This window comes from Dryobates pubescens, chromosome 1, assembly GCF_014839835.1.
Source record: "Dryobates pubescens isolate bDryPub1 chromosome 1, bDryPub1.pri, whole genome shotgun sequence".
NCBI classification, from domain to species: domain Eukaryota; kingdom Metazoa; phylum Chordata; class Aves; order Piciformes; family Picidae; genus Dryobates; species Dryobates pubescens.
Window position 1 is genome coordinate 48,673,791 of NC_071612.1, and position 11,235 is coordinate 48,685,025.

The window sequence follows — 11,235 nt, forward strand, 5'->3', positions numbered from 1 at the left end:
GTGAACCTGGCTGGCATGAGAGATTTTTTGAAAGGTTACTGAATACAGAACCAGCTGAGTTCAGCTCTTGTCTTTACCTTTGCAGCCTTGTAAACATGCAATCTTTTATTTTGCTCTTGACGGAATATGCAAATACTTAATTCATCCTTACACCTGCTCTGGCATCATCCCCATCGTCCTACGAGGAACAGAAAATATGCATGAGCTGGGGTGCTTGCAACTCAGGATGTCAGCAGCTGTTTGGAGCAAAGGCGTCCCCCTTTACACTGCTCCGGGAGGTAGTGTGGGGATAGGGAAAACTAGGAGACAGGGTCAGGCGTGAGGGGTGTACATCAGCTCGGACCTGGCATAATCCCCCTTCCTCTACCCCCCTTTTCACGCCGGCAGCGCTGCCGCTGTTGCCTCGTGAGTGAGCCGCAGCCGATACACCACGACACCACGTCCCACAGCACCTCTCGCCGCGCCTGGAGCCCAGCGGGTGGAGCCGCGTCCCACCTTCTCTCTCGTCCGCCCGCTGTTGCGGCTGCGGCGCCAGCCCCGGGCGGCGGGGCCGGGCCGCCCCGTCCCGCCCCGTCTTGTCCCGCCCCACCGGCATGCAGAGGTCACCGCCTCCAAACTTTCGACGGACCGCAGCGTGCCGCGCCGCTGACCCATCGCCAGGTTGGAAAGAGCCGCCCCGGTGAGTGTGCGAGGGGAGGGCGGCGGCAGGGCTGCTGAGGGACCTGTGCCGTGCCGTGGGAGGAGGGAGCAGCCGCTGCTCCTCTAGGCGGGGAAGCTCGGCTGCTTGTCCTGCTCTGGGAGATCGGCTCCTCTGGCAGCAGCCGCCGGCGGCCGCGCTCGCCTCCCGGGACGGGAGGGAGGTGAAAATGGGATGGGGGGAACCGAAGACCGCGGCTGGCGTGGGGCAGGGGCGGGCCTCCGGCAGCTCCCGGGGACGAGTGCCCTCACCCGGGCAAGGTGCAGGGGGAGCGGGTGGGCAGCGGCGCTACCGAGAGCCGCACTTGCCTCCACCAGCGCCTCCAGCACCCCCAAACCCTTACCCAGCGCAGGCACTGCGGTCCTGGTGGAAGTGTTGCTTGCTAATGGCATCGCATCTTCTGCCGTTTTTTGCGGTCAGAAGCGGTCTGAACTGTCTGTGGACCTTCCTTTGCCGAAAGTTAGGTGCAATTTGATGCCCGCCCCTGAGGGTCTGACTGCTGGGGGGAGAAAAATGGGAAAAAAACCCTCCGGTGCTGTGCAGTATACAAGGTGTGCAAATAAATGCTATCAGCTGGAGAATTTATAAAAAAAAGAAAAAAAAGGCAGAAAAAGTTCCATAAATAGTATCTTTCTTAGGTGCAATTTGATGCCCTCTTTTGAGGGTCTGAGGGCTGGGGGTAAAAAATGGGAAAAAAACAGGGGAAACCTCTCCAGTGCTGTGCAGTATGCAAGGTGTGCAAATAAAGGCTATCAGCTGAAGAGTTTTTACCAAAAAGTGCAGAAAGAGTCCCATAAACAGTATCTGAGTTCTCAAATGCTATGTCATTTCCCACCCCCCCATCAGCTGAGAGCCCACTTTGGGCTTTGCCCATTTAACTGTCCCACCAACGATGTCAGACTTGTCCAATGTATTTCGTAGCTTGATGACACACCAACTCATTGCTGCCTGAAACCCTACTCGTCCCTGCTCCCTCCCTCATCTTTACCCTATTGAAAAGACCAAAACACCTTTCATCAGCCCAAACAGGGCAGTAACAAATAAAATAGAAGTGATAGAACAAAAGCAGGCTTTGATTAAAAAATAATAATAAAAAAAGAGGTTGGAAATAGATTTCAGTAGAACAGCAGGGACTAGAGAGACAAGTGGAAATATTTTGGGGAAGAAAGGGATGCTACATTCTTTAAGCTCTATCCTCCTGCCTGGATTATGGCAAAGAAGGGGCGGGGGGGGGGGGAAGTGAACTATGCCTTTCCTCTCACCCTTCTACTATAATGTGTAAATATGACCTGCTGTTATTTTGCACTGAAAAAATTACAAGATTTTGGAGCACCTGATGTTCCTGGGATCTCACCAAATCTCTAATAATATATGCAAGCATAATTCTTTGATGCAGGCACAGAGGTTTAAGGCAAAAGCTCAGCAGAGTTGTGAACTTCGTCATAGCCTTGGCCATGAAAATTGTGCTGGGTCTTTTTCCATTTTTGACTAAAGGAGTATTGAAGAATCCCTTCCTGCCGGCCATGCTTAAGCTAGTAGTTGATAACTGATTATATTAGTAAAATCTGCAGGGTGAGAGAGTGTGAATAGCTGGCATATCATGGCTAGGTGTCTTGTGGTGTTTCACATGTCAGGCTTAAACTGTTAATTGTACAGTAAATGCAGACTAAACAGTGTATCATAATTGTTACCAGCTGTGGAAAAACCACATTTCAGTTCATGCTTTTGCAAAAAGAGCTTGCAGTGAGAATTTTTTGGGGGTATTGTGTAGGATGCAAGTAAACACAAAGGGCTCAGTCACCTGCTGGTGAACAAGATTTGTCAGTATAGAAAATTACACCCAAGGGTAACACTGACAGATAGTTAATGGGGATGGATGTAGGGATAGAAATCTACAATGAAGGGAATCTGATTGTTAAAAAACAAACAAAAAAAACAACGTAAAAAAAGCCATGTGAAACTGAAGGCATCAATGGCTATGTTATTCAGGCAGATCTGAATTTAAGCTGGGCTAAGCTATGTGGAACACCCAATGGCACGAAAGTGACATTTCTTCTCTACTCTAGCTTTCCTTATGGAATGCATGAGTGGTGAAGTAAAGTGTAACTCAATTTTGGCTTTCCCCTCAGTGGTAAACGGTGGTGAACAATGCGTTTTCTTTGTGCGCTGGCTGTTTCTTAGTGTTTTCCCCAGTCAAGCCATGGAGTCCCCAGGTGCAGGTGCACAGTGCTCACTTAGCATGCCACCCATGGTCTGGCCAGTCTGCATGGGGACATGCATGTGTTACATTGGAGTGAAGTCCAAGGCGGCAAATAACTGTAGAACATCCATGTATCCAACTGTGCCTACTGAAGTCTTAGGGCAGCATAGAATTTGGCACAGCCTGTGTAGGGAAGGCAACAGAATGTGATTTTGATGCCAGTGGTGAAATTCTCACTGACATCAGCAGGGGAATGATTTGTTCTTCTCTATGACTGCAGTCATAAATAAATCTGTGATTGGCAGCCTTCAAAGAGCTGTGTTTTCTCAAACATTACACAGAAAGGAAATACTATATATAACTGACTTTTAATTGTTTCTTAGGTTGATTTCAGCATGAATAGGTTACACAGTCATTTCAGAGAAACACTATTATTTCCGTTCTGTTAGAGTGGTATTTTTGCTTGCCTTGTGGCACAAACTTTCCTAAAAGAAAGTTTCTTAAAGATGTCAGCAATTAGTTCTCTGGTATTAAGGAATGGCATAAACCTATAATAATCAAATAAGTATTTAATGGAAGCACTTCCCATTAAGGAAAAGCTGGAAGATTATTATGCTAATAAAGTCTGGGTGGTGCCATTCCCTGTAGAATTCCCAAAGGTATTAATGGAAATTTTATGCTACATCGGCAGTGGTTTTAGGTATTGGATTCTGAAAAGCGATATGCTGCCCAGCAGGATCTTAATCCTCTGCATTTACTTAGGCAAACTTTGTCTTTGAAATCTGTCCCAATTTTCAGCAGGAGTCATGCCTGAATAATATTGCAGGATCAGGCTTCATATGTAAGTGCAACAGAATTCAAATATATTAAGACAGATCTTCTCTTAATCCTGTGATGTAGAATGTGGGTTAGAAGAGGAAAGAGCTGTAGCTTTAGCTCATTACTTCTTTTCTTAGCCACTGCGTACTGACTTTTCCACATATTCTTGTACTATTCCTTTTTCAGGGACAGCTCTGTTGCTTACACCAGGCTGCTGCAAGGATGGGGCCCCTAGAAGCAGCAGGAGAAGAAAACCAGACAGATGAAATGAAAATGGAGCTGTTCACCAAACTGCACTTGCCAAGATACACCACACCACTCAATGAATTGGCTCTGGACCCTAAACCAGAACTGAAGGACAGTACAACGCTAGTTGAAGTACAAATAATCCTGATCTTTGCTTACTGCTCCATCATCTTGCTGGGAGTGATTGGAAACTCTCTTGTGATCCATGTGGTCATCAAGTTCAAAAGCATGCGCACAGTGACTAACTTCTTTATTGCCAACCTGGCTGTGGCTGACCTGCTGGTGAATACATTATGTCTGCCCTTCACATTGGTTTACACGCTGCTGGGAGAATGGAAGCTGGGACCAGTCTTGTGCCACCTGGTGCCTTATGCCCAGGCCCTTGCTGTGCATGTGTCTACTGTTACTTTGACTGTGATTGCTTTGGATCGGCATCGTTGTATCGTCTACCACTTGGAAAGCAAAATCTCTAAGCGGATCAGCTTCCTGATTATAGGAGTTGCCTGGGCAGTCAGTGCCCTGTTGGCAAGCCCTCTGGCCATCTTCCGCGAGTACTCACTGATTGAGATCATTCCTGACTTCAAGATTGTGGTGTGCTCTGAGAAGTGGCCAGGGGAGGGACAACTCAACTATGGCACCATCTACAGCATCTCCATGCTCCTTATCCAGTATGTGCTGCCTCTGGCAGTCATCTCCTATGCATACACCCGTATTTGGACCAAGCTCAAAAACCACGTTAGTCCTGGGGCAGGGAATGACCATTACCACCACCGGCGGCGGAAAACCACCAAGATGCTGGTGTGTGTGGTTGTGGTGTTTGCTGTCAGCTGGCTACCATTTCACACTTTCCAGCTAGTCAGTGACATTGACAGTCAGGTATTAGACCTGAAAGAGTACAAATTGATCTACACAGTGTTTCATGTCATTGCCATGTGCTCAACATTTGCTAACCCCCTTCTCTATGGCTGGATGAATAGTAACTACAGGACGGCTTTCCTCACGGCCTTCCAGTGTGAGCAGCGTCTGGACTCCATCCACCCTGAAGTATCATCAGCTTTCAAACCTGGGAAGAAACTAGAAGTAAAGAGGATTCAATTCCCAGGCGACTCTTTCACACAACCTACCAATGTCTAAGATATCTGAATTAAAAGAAGGAAGGAATATGTTGTGGACAAAGGGATACATCCATTTTGACACATGCGTTTTTAATGCATAGTTTTAGTCATAAAAGGTGAAAGAAAAATAGTAGGAAAGTCAGGGAAGGTGGGATAATTTGGTGGTAGTAGATTGGCTTCAGGAGTATGTAACTATACAACTGCAAGGACATAAAAGGTTGATACTGTTCATGGCTGTCTCCAAGAGGGTGAGAGACACTGCCATTCCTCCTGTTTATTCCTATGAAGTCTAAATGACAAAGGCAGAGTTTACTGACTTTGCTGTAAGATTTGCAGCACTGATTTGTAGCACAGGAGTACTGATGGTGGGAGCAGGTCATTTTTACATTGGATATGGAGATCAGGGAGAGCAGAAGTCTGCCAGAAGAACGAAGCTTGTGGGAGGGGAATGGGATGTCCTGATTAAAATTTGAACTTTTTGGACCCCTTCTCTCCCACAGGCATCTTTTACAAAGATAAGAGAATTAAGAACAGAAATATGTTACTGGGTTTTGGCTTGTAGTGAAATACTTCAAACCAGAGTATTTGAAATGGATTTGGGAAAAACCCAAACCAGACCCAAAAGCCCACCCAAACAACAGATTCAATGTGAAGAAAGGTCAAGTTTCTATATAAAATGAAATGTGGGGTTTGATCAGTCAAATGGGGTAAAAAGTCAGTTCTTAAGAGCCAGCTGTGGTTATGCTGGTGAGAAAATCAGAAACTGTGACCTGATCAGTCATTCCCTGCAGATCCTTACCTTTCATTCTGCACTGGTAACAGCTCACAAATGCAGTGCTTTGAAGTGGCATTTGAGGGCAGGGTATGCAGGCTCAGGTCTTCTGTAAGCCTTTCATAAACTGCCAATGTTTTAATTTTCAGGACCTGCTTAAATGTCTGACCTGTTATTAACTCCACAGGTTTTGAATTGTTGCTGCTTTCTCCATGGATAATAAAACAGCAGATAATTTTGATCCTCTGGAAAGGCTGCTAAATGGTAATGTGCTTTTCCTTGTTGTGGTTTTATGTCACGCACTCATCTCATCTTGGAGCTTTTTCCATCTTTAGCCTTTGTAAAAATTAAGAACATTTGAATGACTGTAACCTAATAACAGTATGCTAGGTTTATGTGATAACTTATCAGTTATTCTGCATGCTGTAGTTAATAGTTAAATTCCCTTTTTGCTCAGGTATAAAATTTTAATCTGTTTACTCTGTTGTACACAGCAATGTTCAACTCTTCTGTGTCTTTATTTAGCCCTCTTTGAACTTGTTAAAGAGACTGAGAAATTTTCAATCTGTGTTTATTCCAAGCTGCCCTGTTGTTTATCTACAATAAAAATAAGCATGGTACTTTCACTTGGAGTCACTCTCTACCTAAAGTCATCTTGCTCTCTCTTACAAATTAAAAAAATACCAACAAAACTCCAGTACTGAAGTGTTACCAGATTTTTATCCAGTGGAGAAATTAATCTTTGTATATGCATTATTTGACACCATCCTCTAAATATCTATGAAAATATTTGAACTTGGATTTTCATGAACAGAGAAGAGAGGTCTAGAGAATTAGTGTTTACTCAAGCAGGAAAATGTATCCATCATTCTTAAATAGTTTTACAAAAATAGGTTCTCAGCCATGTTGAGAGCATGATATTGGCCACAAGTTATTTTTGTCTGACTATTAATAGTATTCAAAATTTAAGCACAAAACTGTTATGGGTGAGGAAGGATTACAGAATTGTGCAATTATTATGGACATCAATCATATGTATCAGTTACAGTTGACTCTGAGTCCTTCATCAAGAGTATTATTGCCATAAATAGCCTCCTTTATTTAAAAAGCAGATGATTTAAAACTTCTATTTCAACTCCTTTAAGCCTGTTAGAGTGTGGTGTATGGACAGTTTTGAAGTGACCATGGCTGTGTGTTCTAAAGCTGCTGGGCTAATTCTCCCTAATTTTAAGTCTGCTTTATGTCATACTGTATAAAAGCGATTAATTGCAAACTATCTTTCAGTCTATCTCTATTTTACTGCATCCTGAGCGTTTTCTGCAGCCATGTTGAACCCAAGTCAGTGCACTGACTTACTGTGTTGCTTTTTCTCTCTGCTGTGTGGAGCTGGTGTCTTGGTCAGTACCCACTTCAGAGTCACAAACCTCCATGCAATGTCCCACTACAGGGTGTGGATTTTACTGCTGCCTCTTGAAGACAGGATATGGAAGCAGCAGCGTGCACACCCTGCTTAGTTGCTGCTTGAGGCTTCTGGATGAACGCAGCTATGCACTTTAGTATCCCTTCATGTTGTAAGAAAACTAGGTGCTTTGCTCACTAAAAGCACTGAAGTAGCAACATCCTTCAGAGTTGCCCCAAATCCCAGCTGTCAGAAGAATGTGGAAACAACAGGGTTTGTCCCCATTTCTCCTAAGGAAGGCTCTAACTACTGGACTGAGAAGCCTGCAGGGGAGCCTCTGCACTGCCTGAAATAGGAACTGGAATCCAGGTTTCCCCGTTCACCTGTTAATGCTTTAGTTAGTGTTTTGAAAAGCATTCTATTCTCTTTTTTAACATTGAATAGGTACAAGTTTTATACAAAGCCAAAGCACACCAGTAGCAACCCTCATTGAAGAATTTGCAAGTACATGGTGGGCAACCCAAAATTAAATGCCACTGCTGGTTCAGGGCAAGAGTTTGAACAAACACACCTCAGGGTAGGTTAGAGCTGTGCAAAAGCTGTTTGATAACGTTTTTATTGGAAATAATTGTTGCCCCACAGTTGGCATGACCATATTTTGTATAAAATGTGTAATGGACATACATACATTTACAACATATTGATAACAAGTTAGATAACACTAATAGTAATAACAAAGCAAAATATTATCTGCATTTTATCTGACAGACCACAAAAGAACCACTGGATTCCAAGATTAGTATAATCCATTTCCTTGCTTCATAGTTTCTAAACTCCCTTAGGGATTTTTCTTATATTAATCCAGATAATAACCAAAAAGGATTAATTTTGTCTTTGAATCCCTGGGTTATTTACCTGGTTCTGTCATTACAAATGCCACTCCACAACAAAGGAGCTGCTTTGTGCCAGGTTCTTTGCCCCATGAATCTAGGAGATTTATGTAAATCTATGCAAGGTTATTGTAACTGAAAAATCGTGGGTTTAATATACTGCAGTATAAATGCTTATTTATGCAATTGACAGTGATTTTCATATCTCAATTATTATTTTAATATTATTTTAAAATAAAATGAACACAAGGGTAGCAAGAAAATCTGAAGCTGCTAAATCTGGAGAAATAAGTCAGAGGATGAGTGGCTGAGGAAGCATGAAAGAGCACAAGAGTGGGGCTAGTGAGAATGTGATTGATTTATAGATTTTCCTTCTTCCCTTAGACTGAGCAGTGAGAGAAGCACATTCAAATTAAACCAAGGGAAATGAAGACACAGATCAATTATATGCATAAAGGAGAGTGTTGCCCAGGGAAACTGAGGACCTTTGAGGAGAAATTCCTGTGATCATTTGATCTTTAAAATTCACATCATATTCTCAAGCAAATGAACATGTGTGTATACATTATTTCACCTAAATGCAATATGGGAAAACCAATTCTGTGCTCATGATGTATGAGAAGTGATGGATGTGTTATTAATTCTGGCCAGTACATGGAGTGAATAACACATAGGTACTCCTTAGAAGCTGAAAAAATGGGTGCTTGGGTTGAAATCTTTCACCTATCAGGCTTCACTGAACTCTAGAAGGAAAAGAGCTTCAATCTATAAAACTTAAAGACTGTGGAATTACTTATCTAATGATGGAGTCACAATTTAGCTTCAAAAACGGTTTTCTTTTGTTTGGTTTTTTTTTTCTGGTACTGAGTAAGACAGACAGACTGCAGTTTGCCTCTTGGATCCAGAGCTGAATTTGCACAACTGGAGTTTATATGAAATAGACTTTGATTTGTGTACTTCACAACTCTCAAAATCTTAACCCTGCTATACAGGTTATTTTTGACAGTAGAATCTATGCTTACAGATGCACAAGGCCAAACTATTTCTATTCCTTCAAGGCTACACAGAAGAAATAGAAGTCTAAGGCAATTGTCTTACTTACTCTTATCCTCCAAAACTGTATTCAATTAGATATTAAAGTTTGGTGGCAGCACTGTGACTTTTTAATTTATTTGAAGTAAGGAAGCTGATGAAACAGCAAGCTTTGCTCTCATTGTACACTGGCTCAGTACAAGCCTGTCTTAGCAGATCACGGCCAAAGTTACACAGCCATTTGCCACTGAAACAGACCTGAAGATGTGAGCTGAGGTAGAGAGACCTTTCCCCAGAGGGCTAAGGGAATAATTTTTTTTCTATGCTTCATGTCTCTGTTTATGCTGCTGTGAGGACAATGTACATTGCATTTGGCAGTGTTTCATTGAGTTGCACTCTGATGTGGATTACTCCAGAGTGTAATCACGTAAGTGCCGCATGTCTGCTGCCACTCAAATTCAGTGCAGTCCAGCTTGCAGAGCTCTAAGATAGCTGACAGTAAGTGTCCACAGATGCCCTTTTAGTGAGGGCATGAAAGGTATTTACTGGCACAGGGAGAGCTAAGATAGCTGTAGGTGAGTAAGTCTGGTCTGATGACACTGTAGTTATGTCAGACTTCCCCTCAGGGTGGCTCATCCTGTGTGACTTAGTGTTAGATTGAGGTTTGATCTGGTACCTCTTGCTGTCTCCAGTACTGACATGCCCTAAAGCACCAAAAGCTGACGGCTACTTTGTAATCATACCTAAAACAAGTGCTTGTAGACTCCACCACCTCATAGGTGCATTTCTTCCCTGCACCTCCATCAGCTGGACTGCTCATACCAGAACTGAACTGGCAGGGAGATCTGCCTAGAAGAATACTTTACATGTAAGAAGTGATTGTGTTCTTATGATTACAGTACAAGTACTGTACTAACTGGCTAACAGGTGATTATGCCAAAATCTAAATACTTTAAAAGAGAACTGGATGCAGCTGTGGTGGGGTTGGAGTGTGCAGCAGCACAACCTCTCCTCCATTGCTGCAGCATGAAGCAGATACTGCTTTAGGCATTGCTGATTGAGCGGGACAGAACAAACTTCCTGCCCCAGAAGAGCTGCCTCAGTTTGAAATGCAGTGCTCCACAGTCCAGTTTCTCTCATGGGGTTGAACTCCTTGTTGGGAACAGGTGATTTATCCAGCTCACGCAGTCCCTTGATGAATTCCCCACTTCTGCATAAAAATTTTATGATACAAAAAGTAGACAGAACACATTTTACAATTTGCAACCTAATCATCTTTATCTCAAACGAAGGAGCTAATGATTTCCTTGCATTTGATGGCTTATTTGATGGTGTAAAGGATGGTATAAAGGACTTGGAAACTGTAAAGGACCAGGAAAAAATAGTGGAACATTTCCTGAGCATGGGCATCTACCCCTGCTTGCACTGAACTACACGGGAGTTTCTTGTATTTTCAGGCATACTTGAGTTTTAAAGCACTTTAACTGCTGGCTGATTATTTTGAAATTAGACCACAAAACTGGTCTGTAAAAATTTACTTAGGACTTCCCCCCCCCCCCCCCCCCCCAGACAAATTCAGCAAGAAGTATAACTCCAACAAATCACATTATTAAATCCAGTTGGTTTTTTCCTAAAGGAAATGTTTACTAGCCTTATGAAATGTGCTATTTGTGGAGACAAATGTGTCTGATCAAGCTTCCAACTTAGTTATTGGAATAATACTGTGGGAAACAGCTAAGATCCTTTAAGAAATTACTTCATCATTACTGATTTTAAATGCATGGGCTCTATTTCACCTCAATTTTTTCTTCTAGAGCTATTGAAACCCTTAGCAAAAGAGAAGGAAAATCGCTGTCCCTGTACTGGAGATGGGAAAACCAGGGCACAGACAAGTAAAAGGATTGCTGGGTGTCATGTGGTCCACACTCATTGCTTGTGGCAGTGCCTCTGTGTGGGTACATCTTGCTATGCCAGATGGCTAGAGCTGAAGGCTTCCACAGTCTCTGTAGAATCAGGTTGGGAGTCCCTCCGATTACAATTATTTTGCTAAATAAAACAAGAATAT

The 11,235-nt window shown here is 43.1% G+C and overlaps 1 protein-coding gene across 1 annotated transcript; it reads left to right on the forward strand.

Moving 5' to 3' along the window:
- The first annotated feature begins 559 nt into the window (after positions 1-559).
- Positions 560-7,013, forward strand: NPY2R (neuropeptide Y receptor Y2). Its single transcript, XM_054165484.1, has 2 exons — positions 560-679; positions 3,903-7,013. The coding sequence occupies exon 2, from the start codon at positions 3,939-3,941 to the stop codon at positions 5,094-5,096; it is 1,158 nt and encodes a 385-aa protein (XP_054021459.1). The 5' UTR covers positions 560-679; positions 3,903-3,938; the 3' UTR covers positions 5,097-7,013.
- The last annotated feature ends 4,222 nt before the right edge of the window (positions 7,014-11,235 follow it).